General features: G+C 38.2%; 1 protein-coding gene across 3 annotated transcripts in view; it reads left to right on the top strand.

Moving 5' to 3' along the window:
* Positions 1 to 8,350, top strand: part of Prrx1 (paired related homeobox 1) — a 75,929-nt gene extending 67,579 nt beyond the window's left edge. For 2 of the 3 annotated variants that reach the window (XM_048356526.1, XM_048356525.1), the window contains one exon: positions 5,028 to 8,350. In XM_048356526.1, coding sequence (XP_048212483.1) covers positions 5,028 to 5,166 — 139 coding nt within the window. In that variant the 3' untranslated portion in view covers positions 5,167 to 8,350. The remainder of the gene's footprint in view (positions 1 to 5,027) is intronic. The other variant, XM_048356527.1, reaches the window with a different exon arrangement.
* The last annotated feature ends 7,040 nt before the right edge of the window (positions 8,351 to 15,390 follow it).

Here is a 15,390-nt window from a genome sequence, read left to right as displayed (position 1 = left end):
AAAAATTGGTCTTTGAATTTTCTTAGATGAAGCAAGTATGTCTCCATTATCCCTGTGTTGAGAAAAGAACAAACCAAAGAGACTGTCTCCAAACTATACATCAGTGTCTCAAAATTGCAAGCTCTACATAGACTTTGGGGTGGTGGGGGTGGGTTTAAAGAGCCAGTGAAACCCTAGATCCTCAAAGAGACCCACAGACTTTTAAAGTCCACACATTTGACTTTGGGTGAGACTTTAAGCAATTTATCATTATGTGTTCAAAATAAGCCAAATATAAAACAATGTTAATGTTGAAATAGAGTCATAGATTACTTTCCAAAAAAGACAATGTTATCCTCAACTGTTTCATGATGTGTAGGCTTTACATTTAGGGTGATTAGAAAGCAGATATGTAGATGCCCATTGGTTTCTTGCCTTTAAGATCATCTGGTTAATAGGATTTTCTGTATTTTCTTGGTGTTGGCAGTTATTGTAACACATTTTTCCTCACAGTAACCTTTCAGAATGGGTTGAATGGATTATAAATGACATGTCCTTAGTGAAAACATTATTCCAATCCTGCTGGTGGGGTTAGAATGCTGCTGTCCATAGCTGGGCTGCATCTGTTAGAAATCTCCAAATAAGGACATGGAAAAAATTTCAAGCTTTCTTAAATGTGTCAGCTCTGTCCCAGTGCAGACTTGATGAGTCAACACATGGAACGCAAGCAATTTTTAAAAATTCAATCTCTAATGTCTCGATGCATTTTATTTGGCAGTGTCATTTTTGGTCACAGGCACAAAGGAGCTTTACTTAAAATTCAGTAGAAATGGTCCTATAAACCACCTCTAGAAATCCAATTTCTGACTCAGCCCAGATCTCTTACTGCCAAGGAATAAATGAAAATTACTCAGAACATAAGACCAACAGGCAGGAACTTTGTTGTGAAACAAATTCTTGGTTATTGTCCTGTCCTTAACAGATACTAATCACTTAGTGTTAGCCTGAGCTTTTTATCCCAGGAAGTTTAATCCTAGATAGGAAGGAGAGGTTATTTTACATGGTCTGAAGGACCCATAAATTGAGTTGAAAATAGCTAATTACCCCCAGTGGTATCGCTCTTGTGGGAAGACATTCATTCCAGGGTTCTCTTTCTTGTCTTGAAGCAGCTTTAGAAGTTTCCATGACAAGAAGAGCAGGTGGTCGTGAGCACTCTTTCGGATTGGCAGCCATTCAAAGTCGTCTCACATCTGTTGTCACTTTAGGAAGAAAGTCCTTGCCCTCTTCCAATGTCATGTTTAAAGCATGACTAAGCTACTCTTAGACTACTCACACATTAAGTCTATTTTTTCTGGCCTGTAACAAGACTTGCTTGTCACTGGTATGTCAAAGGACTGCCTGTCACTTGACTAGATGGCATATTTAGCTCAAATTGTAAAACCAGATCCATGGCAAATTATTAGAGTGAGAGATATCTTTCTTTAGTATATGAACAAACTATTAGACTATTCAAATATTTGATGAAAGGCAATAAATTCAGATAGCCTCTGTTCTTTTTTTGTGTGTATTCCGGTCCTGGGACTTGAATTCAGGGCCTGGGCACTGTCTCTGAGTCTTATGAGCTTTCTTGCCAGGGCTGGCTTTGAACTGTGATTCTCAAATCTCAGCCTCTGAGTAGCTAGCATTACAGGCATGAGCAACCAGTTCCCAACTAGGCCTCTGCTCTTTTATTCTACATATTAAGATGATGAAATTCTGAAAGAAGTTAGTTCAATGATTGCAACTTTACTAAACATTGATCAAGTGATAATGCTATCCCTTATTGATACCTTAAGAAATCACAACATTCATTTGCCAGTAATAATAGATTTTTCTTACCCTCTAGCCCCACTAACTTGAGGCACTCCTGCAAAGCTTTGCACTAACTACTATGATGGTGGTTCCATAATAACACCTTCATATAACTGGTAGAAGGCACTGTTCTCTGATGTGGAAATACAGTCTGTCACTTAAGTGAAATATGTCTTGGTGAATATCCAGTCTCTTGTGCAATAGAAAACACAAATATCCATTAATTTTTGAGTAATACAGGAGATAAATATTCATCTCACTTCAGATAGTACCCTCTGACCTATATTACAGAGACAACTTAATATTTTTAAGATACCTCTTAACCGTAGAAAGTCCCCAGACCAGAATAACAGATTGTATGGACAGTAGTCAATTCTGAAGGAACTGATGCAGAGGAGACAAAAGTGCAACCACTACTACAGTAGACATTTCTGGAAAACCGTCACAACAACGTCAGTAAACCAAAATAATCCCCTGTTGTCTGCTAAGGAAATGGAACACATCTTTGATTATCAAAGACAGTGTAGATTTCTATTAAATAAGACTTTTTGCTGGTCCTGAATCTTAAATGATGGGAAACACGTTTCTCAGAAACTCAGCCAAGAAGTTAAAGCACAAATTCCATGACAATCTGCAATTTACCACCAGAGAATTTTTTTAAATGTTCTCGCAGTTTTAACCTTGTGTATTAAGAACCCATAAAACATTATTATCAATCCTTAACAAATAATATACCTCATAATTCCAAGTTCATCCCACTGTACTTAAAATGGTGCTATGTACCATTTTAGAACCTAATTCTCTCACCAGTATGTGGTTAATAAAGGCTAATTTGATTGATTTTTATAATAATCCACTAGATAGATCTCTTTTCTTAGCTATTAAGTATTAGGGTCCTTGGTATGTTCTAAAAGCCCTGTAAGGCACTTGAATGGAAACATGTAAGTGATTATAGGCATATGGATTTCTGAATCAAATGACATTTATTGGTACATTCGGAAAAAAAAAAGACTTTTATCTTAATGTGTTGTCCTGATCATTTATCTCACTCCTAATCTGAAACTACCACCTCTGTCCCTTGGTGGACAATGGTAAAAGCAATAGCCTGTTTCATAACTTAACTGTACTAATATTCATTTTTCTTTTTACTGTGACATGATGTATTATGAACACCCAAATATGTAATCATCATCTCTTCTTTGTTATGGCCTTTTTCTTCTTTCTACTAAGGTAGTGAAATTTATAGTAAGAATGTCTTAAGAATGAAAGAATATTGGTCAGATAGGTTTTAGAAGTCATTCCCACAGCATCATGATAGAGGACAATGGAATTGAGCAGAAATCAGTTTAATCATACTCTACCTATATCTTGATAATTTATTGAACACCAAACATATGCTAGGTATTTTATTAGCTCTACCTGAGGACATTGCGGACAGGCAGGTGTGATATCAGATATGTAAAGCTTATGCTTTAGGTCAATGATATATACTATACAAGTTATTAATTAAAATTGAATTTAATGACAAAAGCAAAAGTTCAGGAGAACATACACTTGTTTAGATCACAGAAACAATCCATAAGAGTGAATCTGGCAACAACAACCAAAAGAAATAGGAAAAAGTAAACTTCTCTACCACTTGGATCTTACCTCTATCCTTTCTTTGTGGCTGATCATTTTGGAATAGAGTCTAGTGAGTTTTTCTTCCTAGGCTTGCTTTAAGCCATAATTCTTCACATCTCAGCTTCCTGAATAATGAGGATTATAGGCATGAACCACCAGTGCCCAAAGTAGTATTTTTTTTATAACCCTTTTAAGTAACATACATGCATATGGCCCTGGACACAAACACTCATACACTTGTATCAGTGCTCTAAGGCTTTTGAAGATGTGTGCATCTGGAAAGATCAAGTGATCTGGAACTAATTATACTTTTTAAACTTGATTTTCTTAACTGCTAGTATCTGAGGTTAAATAGATTATGAGGAGTCTTGACTGCAAGTCTTGACTATGTGGTGTCCTAGAGAAGTATCGACGATACATTCTATTTGTAGAACAGCTTCAGTTTTCTCTCTTTCTGATCTTGTCACTTGATCCCCAAACCACAAACTCCTGTGTGGGTGACAAAATTCCATTGGAATGCAGGCAACAGAAAAAGCACATGTCATTCCATTTATAAGTCTATCTCATTCCAGCCCTCAGTGGAAAGGGATTTTGCTAATCTTAGAAACAACTAGAAGTGTTTTCATTTCATTAAAATGTGTCTCCTTTTAACCATTTAGTATACAGTAAAGGAGAATTTGCACGCCATTTCCTTTCTCCTTTGTAAGAGATTCATGAATGTAATTAATAAAAACCCACCGTTGATGAATTTCAGTCTAGCAGTGTCCCTAAGTCTTATCAACAATGTCTGACAATGAAATTCAACCTTGTGTTTTTCTCAGCAATGTGGAATGAGAAAGAGTTACCTCTGAGAGTCAAAAATGCTGAAAATAGAGCCCTTTCTAGTTTATTTAGGAAACTTAAACATTCCCACAATAACTGATCCAGAGGCAGTTACCTCCTACTCACATATTTTGGAGGAGAGGTTATAACAATCAAAACAAGTGGGCAGGAACCTTTTGATTCAGCAGTCCTTGGTATTACCAATAAGTGAATCAAGAGGAGCAAAGAAGTTATGTCAGAGTATTTGATTTTCAAAGCACATTGCTTATTATGGTATTTTATTGACAATCTAAAGTACAGCTACCTAGAGTAAAGAAGCAAAATTCTCTCCAGTTTACTGTCAAATGGCTTCTTTCCTTTTACACTCCTCCACTCCATTTGGGCTGGATGATGTAGGCAGAAAAAGAGATTAAAGACTGTTTTAGTCAGCTGATGAAAAACCTACTAGGCAACTTTTTCTCTCACCCCAGAAATAAATCATTACTCATTGTATCCAGTGAGCAAATACCTCTCCCTCCCTTTGTCTCATTCTCCTCTGCTTTCCCTAGCAAAACAAGACAAAGACGACCCCGCCCCCTTTCCAAATGCCTTAAGCAAATGGAAAACTGGGGTTGTAAGAGCTCTCAAAGACCCTAGTCCAGCCTACTTGCCCCTGCCTGCCCCCATCCCGAAAGTACATCCTCCTGGGGCACAGACTTGCAGCTTTGTAAAACTAATGTCTGTTCTCCCTGCTCTCTCCTTTGTCCCTACAGCGCCATGGCTACTTATTCTGCCACATGTGCCAACAATAACCCTGCACAGGGTATCAACATGGCCAACAGCATTGCCAACCTGAGACTGAAGGCCAAGGAATATAGTTTACAGAGGAACCAGGTGCCAACAGTCAACTGAGGAAAAAAATAATAATTAAACAGGCCTAAGAAGAAATCAAAAACCAATAAGACACCTATCCTGCTCTGTCATTTCTTCAACTGCTGGAGAAAAAAAAAGTACAAACCAAACAAACCAAACAAACAAAAAAAAAAAACAGAACTAAAATATTGGGACCATGGCAGAGAAAAGCAGGAGAGGAACAAAACGAAAGTTAGTTAACAAATGTACCTCCTCTCTCTGGAATACTACCATATGTTTCTGTGTGTGCTTATTTCATTTTTCTTTCTATTTATGCTTTGCTTAATGTACTCCAAGCTTCATCAGTTAGGTCCAGCCCACCCACTCTCATAAATTTGTATGAGGTTTGAAAAAAAAATGTGCAGTTGCCAAAGAAATCCTAGGTATACACATATCCATATTCAAAATGATTAACCTATCATTTCTCATTAACCTGTTTGACCTCGGTGCCTTACTCTGTCATCTGCCCAGTTCCCCCTAGGAATGTCTGAAAAGCCAAAGTCTTTCTGAAGAATCTGTGCCAGTCATGATTGCCTTTCTCCTTGTCTCCATATCTGTGGGTTATGGTAAGGTTTTCCAATCAGCTACTACAGAAAATAATTGTATATACATTCTGATCTTTGGCCTCCTGTTTTTTGGATTGTCTGATTAATGTAAGTGGCTAAATCTGGCTAATTCTAAGCTCTAAGCTGTGTAGCTTGACCATGGATTCAAGCTCTAAGCTCTAGATGATAATATTGCCATCTACATCACCTCACACCTTCATGCAAACAATCAGCAGCCTTACGTTAAAGTCATTTGTTGCCTTTCAACTATTTGCTCTTAAGGGCTATTTGATAGAGAAAAATCTTTTTTTTTTTTTCACTTGAGAGGGACAGAAATTTCTTCCGGAAAACAAAGAGTGAATTGTGAAATGCATGGCCTACATCTCTTTGGTGCCTTAAGTGTAGTCAGATGCACATTTATATATACTGTATATATTTATATATTATATATATATAATATTGCAAGCTTGAGTTTGCAGTTTCTCAAACATATCAGAAAAGGCAAATCTCACACTTCCCTCACTGCCCTTACTTTCACATGGATGAAATGTTAATTAGGCATCTTGCTTGTTTTCTTTTTCTACATACATTTTCTCTTTAAGGTCATACAGCAGTTGGCAAGGATGTTGTTTAAGAACTAGGACTTCTCACCTTAGAGCTTTCAATGAATTAGAAGTTATTTCAGACTATTGAAATATCCTTGAGGTTGGAGCCAGAACACTGATGAAATGTTGATCCATTCTGATCTGTCCAGGGAATTCCACTTAAGAGGAGGAAAAGATGTTTGGTCATCTGTTCTTTCTCCGTTCCATGGAACTGTAAAAGACAAAACACATATTAAAGTAGAGTACTTGACATTTGGCTTAAATTCTAAAAACTTTAAATACAATTGTGGATATATATATATATATATATACATATATATATATTTCAAAATAAGTTTAGCCTCTAGGGATGAGAGCTAGATGAGATTTCTTTGTTTCTTTCTCTTTGTTCCCAGCCCACCTTTCCTAACTTACTAGCCAGATGGACTTGACCATGCTGTGCCTCAGTTTACTCGTTTATAAAAGATGAGTATGGCAATTCTTACCTACCTCACAGGGGTGTTGTGAGGCTCTACTCATCTTTCCATTCCTGTATTCTCTGTATGTCCAGCACTTTGTAGCGCTAGGAAGAAAGGGACTGTGAAAGTGTACAGTGCTAACCAATGGAATAATACCCGATCTGGAAGTCTCTTCTAGCAAGGGAATGCTACATTGCTGTTTATACTTATAATCTTGTATTTGGAAATGAGAAATAGGTTTATATTTTTAGATGTCTCACAAAGCATGTCATCTGACTAAAGAATAACTAAGGGCACGCAGAATAGATACATTTTTAAACATATTCTCATCCTGACCAGCTTATTTCTAATACTTTCAATTATCAGTGGTTAGAAAGCTTTAGGTTGATTTTGGCTGGATATGCCAACTTTGTACTCTGAGTGACAGGCAAGGAATTTGGGGTATAAGATGCACTTTTAACCCATATTAGTATTTCTGATCAGGTTGAGCTGACAGTCATATTTTTTCAATCTAACAGCCACCAATCTGAAAATATATTTCTAATGATTCTGTAATCATTTCAGTAATAAGAAGGACACCCATCTTTTGCATTGTGCTTTAACCACTTACTCTTATTTTAACTAAAACATTTTTTTATGAAGGTTCATGTAAGTAATTGAGCAGCACACATTATTTGCTTCTAAGAAATCTTCCATCCATTGCTTTTTGTCCCATCTATAGCTGTGGATTATGAAGTTTTGAAGGAACAGTATGTCCTTGAATATTAAAACATTCTTTGACTTGAGAAGTGATTTTAATCTTAAACTTTAGGGGTTTAGAGTTTAAAGAGAGGCTTTGGCTAATAGCAGGAACAAATTATATACCCAAAGGCTTTGCTAAGAAGAGGAGACTCTTAGAGTGGAAACGTAGAGGGTTGTATGAAACAAAAGTCATTTGATACCTTCTTGCTGACATCCATTTCCAGTGGCCAACAGTAAAGTTTGTTCCTATAAACCCTAATGGTAGGGAAAACCTTTATCTCATGCCTTGGGCAAGCAATGTGCGGAGTTTTCAGAGCAATGGTGCTGGTTAGTGGCAGGACTGCTCATTGCTGGTAAGTCAATGCCACAAGCATCTGTTATCTGAGCACTTGGTCAAGAAGTATACAGGTAGTCCTAGCATTCACTTCGATCCACTTATTACTGATCTAGAAATAAGTTTGATAAGTGATTTGGAGGAGTAGATTTGTGGCTCTGAAGCCCCTCAGCAGAAGAGGGCCTCAGGGCCACCAATTCCAGGCACATCCCTATTCTTCACCAGCAGTATATCCAGATACAGATGAATATGTATCAACTATCTGTGTCCCCAGTTGCTCCTTAAACAAGATGCTGATTTGTAGGGCACATGGCAGGTTAAATTAAACCAGAAGAGGTGACCTAATTAAAAGAAAAATGGAATGAATAAAGATCTCATAAGAAATGTAATATGTAAATTATATCTTGCTTTATGATGTAAAATATACATTGTTTGCGCTAGAGTAGAAATGATTCCTTTTCAATAAAATGAAAGAATGATACAATCATGCCTTTTGTTATATGCATTGGAGTCGACTGATTCATTTCCCTTTGGATTTTTAACTTTTTATTATCCTTAAGTAGTTGAACAAAGGGATTTCCATTCAACGCATCAGTTTGTGAGTACAACACATCTTGATCAATGATATGCCTTTCACCATTCTCCCTCATCTCTCCTATCACCCCCTATCCCTTCAATTACTTAATTCCAGTTTCACATATATGCATTTAATATTATGGTTGTATTCACCAACTGTTTTCCTCACCATTCATCTACCCCTACCCCTTGACTCCACTTCCCAACAACATGTGTTCCAGGTTCTTGGTGTTCATTTTGTTGAAGCATAAGCTAATTATTCAAAGGAGTTACACCATTGTAATACTATACTTCATATACCATACTTTAGTTAATACATTTGTGTATGTACACATATAACCCTGTATATGTTTGTGTGTGTATACATATGTATATATATGTATATAATTTAGATCTAACTTCCATATATGAGAGAAAACATGCATCTTTTTCTCTCTGACTTAACTGACTTAACTTCATGTAACATAACTTTTTAAGGTCTAGCCCTGTTCCTGCAAGTTACATAATACCATTCTTCCTGATGAATGAGTAAAATTCCACTATCTATCTATCATCTATCTGTCTATCTGTCTGTCTATAGATAGTGTATTTTACAGTAGAATCTTTGCAAGTGTCTACTATATCCTGACTTGTAATCTTCTGGAGAAATGCAAACCTTGGCCCTTTAAAGACATCTGCTAGGAAGGCCACAATATTACATTTATATGGATGAAGGTAACAAGGATTTATGAGAAAAAGAATGTTATCAGAATACAGTATTTATTTCCTGGTAAAAAAGAAAAGAATTCTTTTTGAAAAGTAAAGACAGTAGTGATCACAAGGGTATTTTAGAAGCATGGGTAAGTGTATGGCAGGACTTTCATGAAAGCTTAGCATTTTAAAAATCAACATCATAAGCAACAGTAGATACTTTATGACCCATAAAAGACCCTAAAGTATACTCTTTTATATTGGAGCACATAAGTAGCAAAACACAGTATATTAAGTACCCCTTGTATATAACATGGGGTATAATGATGAAGGCAACAATAAAACTACATTGTGAGAAACAGATTCTGTTTTCACACAATTAAAATCTGGTGCAAAAGACAAGTCAACCATGAACAAGTTTATGCAACAGTTCAGGATAATAAATTAATAAATATCAAAACAAATAAACCAGACAGAAGGATTCCAGAAAGAGAAAGGAAACACTATGAGCCAGAGTGGGAGAAGTATTTTATAGCCGAACTGGGAGTAGAGATTCATCAACAAGTATTTATTTAGACAGGGAGGAAATAGAGAGAAAATAAGGGCAGAGATACAGATGTAAGGAATTTAGCCCAGGGAAACATGGCAAGATGATCCTTGATGGGATGGAGAGTTTGTTTCAAAGCAGAGTTAAAGAAAATACTGAAAGTTGAGGCTTAGCCTTCATCAGGCTTAAGCTTTTCCTCAGGCCATAGAGATCTATTCAAGATTATTAAGCAGAACAAAAGCCACACAAAACATGCCATTTTAGTAAGGCTATTCTTTAAAGAATGAGTATAAACTGGAGCAGAACAAGAAAGGGAAATAGATCAGATAAAGCTTTGCTACATGGGAAACAAAAAAGAAGATGAAGAGTGAGCATTGTGTAAGGAAAGCGTTAACAGGACTTAGTAGAAAGGAGAGAACAGAGTCAAAACCAATGAAAACTGGTGAGTAGAAGAACACATCACTGATTTTTAAAAAATGACAAAAAGGCCAATAAAAACAGAACAACCCAGTCACAGGAGATGACAATTGAAGTCTTCTATACATTATTAAACCTGAAAAGTCGAATATGAGAGTCCAGTAAGCAAAGGCACAAAAGCTGGACTTGATAAAGCATGATGATAGAAGTTTGAAATCACTTTTTAAGCTTATCAAGCTAGTTGTCAAAGAGGCTTGGCTCCAAGAATGGTTTACTCAGTCTCCAAGTTTTGCCAGAGTCAGAACAACAGCACTAGGAATTTTAGATCTTGGAATGAAGCCCATACTTTGTCCTAATAAGACACTCTCAAGTGGGCAGCTTAAACATATTTCTTGCAGTGCTAGAGGCTGAAAGTCCCCGATCAGAATAACATCAGGTTCAGAGTCTGATAAAGGCCGCCTTCCTGGGACAGCTCTCTGCTTGTCGTAGACCACAGGATGGAGAATGTGAGCTCACTTCTTTTTCTTTTTATAGGGACACAGATTCTGTCATGAGGTCTCATACCCTCCTGACCTCATCTAAACATGATTATTTCCCAGTATCACCCACCTTCCTAATAGCCAACTTGCGTGGGGGCAGGTGTTTAATATGTGACTTTTGGGTGGAGCAAACCTACAGACATACCTTTTGACCAGATAAGGTCTGCCTACCTCTCCCACCCCTAACCCCACCCACACTCTTCCAGATGCCCACATGGAGCCTGCACCTCCAGTTCTAGACCACACTGCGAGCATTAGAGGATTGGAGATCCCTAATCAAATGATCCCAAGCCCACTTCTTCCTGGTACCTATGATTGATGGGTAGCCAAAGGGTCTCTGTGGGGGGAGAGGGGGCACACCTGGGATGTGCAGTCTACAGTTGCCATGGACATGTGGTGCTGGGTGATGAGACATGGACACATGGGGTCGGACTCTCCCTCATCTGTCATGGTTTTGAAAGGAAGGCTTGATGGGTTTGATGAGCATTCCTACACAAACTTGGCTTTTCGGGTGTCACAACGGAGGTATGTTTGCTAAAGTAGGAGAGTAGGACATAATTTAACGGTTTCTTAGCATGTTTTGTAACATAAGTAAACAAATAAATATCCAGATTCTCAATTTGTACTTTTAACTTTCTAAACCCTGGAATGCATGAGGATTGGCACTCTTATCCCTCCCCCCTTCCCCCCCACACACCATTTTCTCTCTTGTTTTCATTAGTATTGGGGCAGGCAGAAATACCAACAGCTTTAGGTTTGCATCCAGGCAAGAGGCAAAGAACTTTCTGAACTGCTTCTAAGCAGAATAATCACAGGGAATAAATGTGGTCTGGCTTGGGTTATTGTGGCCCTTTTGAAACAGTACTGAGGTCAGGAAAGTGGCATCCTCTGACTGGCCAGATGGCTGCAGGCAGGAGGCTCTGAGTGACGGGTCTTCTTGGACCATGAGACTATGGTTGTGAATTGGGAAAAGCCTCTTAAAAGAAGGGGAATGATATTATCCGCTGGACAGGGGTAATGAACTGGTAAACAACACAGATCCAATACAGTGCTTGCTTGGCTTCCTGACACATGTTATTCTCTTCCCACTCACATTGCCCTTGACTAACAAGATGCCAACAACTCCCCAAAACTCTTACCATGGCTGCAAGGCACATGATTTTTCAAGCACACTTGTAGGTAATTTCTTATGATCCTGCAACTTATAGACAAATGACTTTATTAACCATCCTTAGTGAGTATGAAGAAGAGAAGTAAACAACAGTAAAATACCTACTTAGGGTATCTCAGAAAGAAAATTAGATACAGCATTCACTCATCTGTAGCAGATGAGATGGGAAATATGGGGGACTCACTCAACTGAAGAAAGCTCCCCAATTCCTGCCTACTTTGGCTTTTGCTCTTCAAACCTTGCCCCTAAGTCGTTCCTGAGAGCTGAACCACTACAAAAGTCACTAGATGACTGATATATGCCTCTTCTAAGGCATGGTTTGATTTCCTTTTGCTTCAACTTTCTGAATCTGTGCCTAGTAAACAATGTCAAAAATCTAGCTAAATCATAATTCTTGAACCTCCTCCTCCTCCTCCTCCTCCTCCTCCTCCTCCTCCTCCTCCTCCTCCTCCTCCCCCTCCTCCTCCCCCTCCTCCTCCCCCTCCTCCTCCCCCTCCTCCTCCCCCTCCTCCTCCTCCTCCTCCTCCCCCTCCTCCTCCTCCTCCTCCTCCTCCTCCTCCTCCCTCTTTGTCATGGGGCTTGAACTCAGGGTCTGGGTGCTATCCCTGAGATCTTTTGCTCAAGGATAGCCCTCTACCACTTTGAGTCACAGCTCCACTTCCAGTTTTCCAGAGGGTTAATTGGAGATAAGAGTCTCATGGACTTTCCTGAGTGGCCTGGATTTGAATCATGATTCTCAGAACTCAGCATCCTGAATAGCTAGGCTTACAGGTGTGACCCACCAGTGCCCATCTCTCACTTCATTTTTTACCTGTTATGATAGCGTTCAAGAGTTCTACGCATCCTTATGATCTTGATTTCAAGGTGTCATCCCAGTCTTCTGCTGTGGACACAGTGACATAGTATTGGCAGAGAAGATATGACTGTGTTCTTACACAGTATCCTGGCAGGTTGGGATTCACAGTGGGCAGTGGTGGCAGTGTTTTGTTATATTTTAACTCCTCCTTCCTCAGCCTCCTGAGCACTGGGATTGAAGATGTGAACACCTAGCTTCACTAATGTATCCTAACCCTCAGTACTTTCTACTAAATTTTAAACTTGATGCCTTTTCTCTTTCTTTGTTCCTTCCTTCCTTCCTTCCTTCCTTCCTTCCTTCCTTCCTTCCTTCCTTCCTTTCTTTCTTTCTTTCTTTCATTCTTCCTTTCTTTCTTTCTTCCTTTCTTTCTTTCTTTCTTTCCCATCCTGGCACTTGGACTCAGGGCCAGAGCACTGTCCCTGGTTTCTTTTTGCTCAAGGCTAGCACTCTACCACTTGAGCCACAGTGCCTCTTCTAGCCTTTTCTAGATAGGTGGTGCTGAGGAATTGAACCCAGGGCTTCATGAGGCAAGCACTCTTGCCACTAGGCTATATTCCCAGCATGATGCCTTTTCTCTAAAAGGGAAAAATGCTTTTCTAATTTTGCAGGTTCTGACCCTCAGTCTCATCTCTGGTACTGAAGAGCTGACCATGCATGTACTGTGACTTTGTAGGTTCTCTGCATTACCATACTCACTAGATCTGCAAATAGTAAGTGGTAAACACATTGCTTCCTCATTTCAGTTTCTACCTTTCAAAGTCCCTACTTACAGATTTAGAACTCTCAACAACCAGATAAGATTATCCTTTCAGACTGACCATTTAAGTATAGGGTATATATAGTTATATGACATCTGTGACTTTTAAATCATGAATTAATAAAAGAATTGAACTTTATAGTAAATGAATTGACTAAATAATACACCCCAAATAGTAATGCCTGACTTTCTGGGATTCCTAGGAAATATCCCTTAATGTTATTCTAGCTACAGAAAGGCAGCATTCCTAAGAAGAAGAGAGCCAGGTCATCTACAAATTGAAGGCATCTGAAAACCTTTTCTTAGAGTCATGTATTTATTTGCTTAGTGCCACTTGGTTTAGCAGTGGTAAAACAGGGCTAGCAATCCTGGAGAGGTAGAAAAACTCCCATATGTACACAGGAAAACATGAACAGAAACTCATTACAGTATGGTTCACAATAGCAAAATATTGGGAACAAACCAAATGTCTACCAGTGGAAGAAGAAACAGAATGTGATATGTTTATGCAATGTAATATTAATCAGAAATAAGTAATGAATGAGCCCAACTACATTTATCCATTTGAATATGTCTCAGAATTATTCCATTGTATATAAATTTAAAATGCAGCAGTCATTGTGTTGTTCATATATACCTATGCCTGTAAGAAAATATAATAGGATGCAAAATAACGACAAATAACTTTAACCTTAGAAAACTTCTGAATTGCTCCAATTTCTAAGAAAGTATGTAGAATTGACACAGGTATTCTAGGTGCATAAAATACATCTAAAATATTTTATTAATTAAAAATATATGATTTCAGCCAAGTGCAGTTGGCTCACACCCATAATCCTAGATACTTAGAAAACTGAGATCTAAGGATTGCAGTTCAAAGGCAGCACGGGCAGGAAAGTCCGTGGACACTTCTCTCCAATTAGCCACAAGAAAAGCTGGACGTGGAGCTGTGGATCAATGAGTAGAGTGCTAGCCTTGAGCAAAATGAGCTCGGAAACAGTGCTGAAGCCCAGAGTTCAAGCCCCAGGACTGCCCAACATAGATAGACAGACAGATAGACAGATCTCTTTCTTTCTCTCTCTCTCTCTCTCTCTCTCTCTCTCTCTCTCTGATTTATATATATATAGATGATACCTATAGATATAGAGAGATCTATATATACCTACGTATGTAGGCTTTATATATGTTTTTATATGTAGATATCTAAGTAGTGAGTACAGCACATTCGTTGTATTTACCTATCCACTTTCTGTGCTTGTTATATTTCAAGTTTTAATCATAGAAAAATGATGGGCAGGATATTCTTATGACTTTGGGAGGGCCAAATGTGGGATGGAAATGGAGTGGATGTGTTTATTTAATCATCAGCTTTACTCTAGCTGAACAGAGAAGAAGGATGTTATAATACATTTTTATGAAGCCAAAGAAAGTTCTGTATATAACTCTACTTACCCATGCAAAGCTTTCTACAGGGATTAAGACAGGGATTCCTGTCTTAAAGATTTCTAAGAAATATCTCTCTCTTGGTTTGTCTTTGTATCTAAATTCCCACTGGCAGGGATTTCTTCCTGTCTCTATTACTTGTTTCAGGGCTTTTCTATTATCCTGTCTCAACCCATGCCTTGAAATTATAACTAGCTGTTTCCATGGATGCATGGTCTTAAAGGAATACTACATAGTTCTGATCCACACAATGCATGGGATAGATGCAAAGAGCGAACGAAGTACATGAACAGGATATGACACTCCCATTGAAGAATTAGGGGGAAAAAAGAATTTCTTTTAGGAAACTCTGGAGAGAATTTTGAAGGAATGACATGATGCTATGGGATAAATGTGGACTCTGTTTGAAGACCCTACACTGACATTTTCTTTTAGTGCCATATTGAACAAGTTGCTAATCCCATTTTTTCTTCATTTGCAAATTAAAGAAAATAATGAGACAACATACAAAAAACATTCACACTCTACCCATATCACTCTTTTTA

This window comes from Perognathus longimembris, chromosome 11 (genome assembly GCF_023159225.1).
Source record: "Perognathus longimembris pacificus isolate PPM17 chromosome 11, ASM2315922v1, whole genome shotgun sequence".
Lineage (NCBI taxonomy): Eukaryota > Metazoa > Chordata > Mammalia > Rodentia > Heteromyidae > Perognathus > Perognathus longimembris.
Note: the sequence above shows the minus strand (reverse complement) of the source record. Positions and strands in the feature narration are given on the sequence as shown.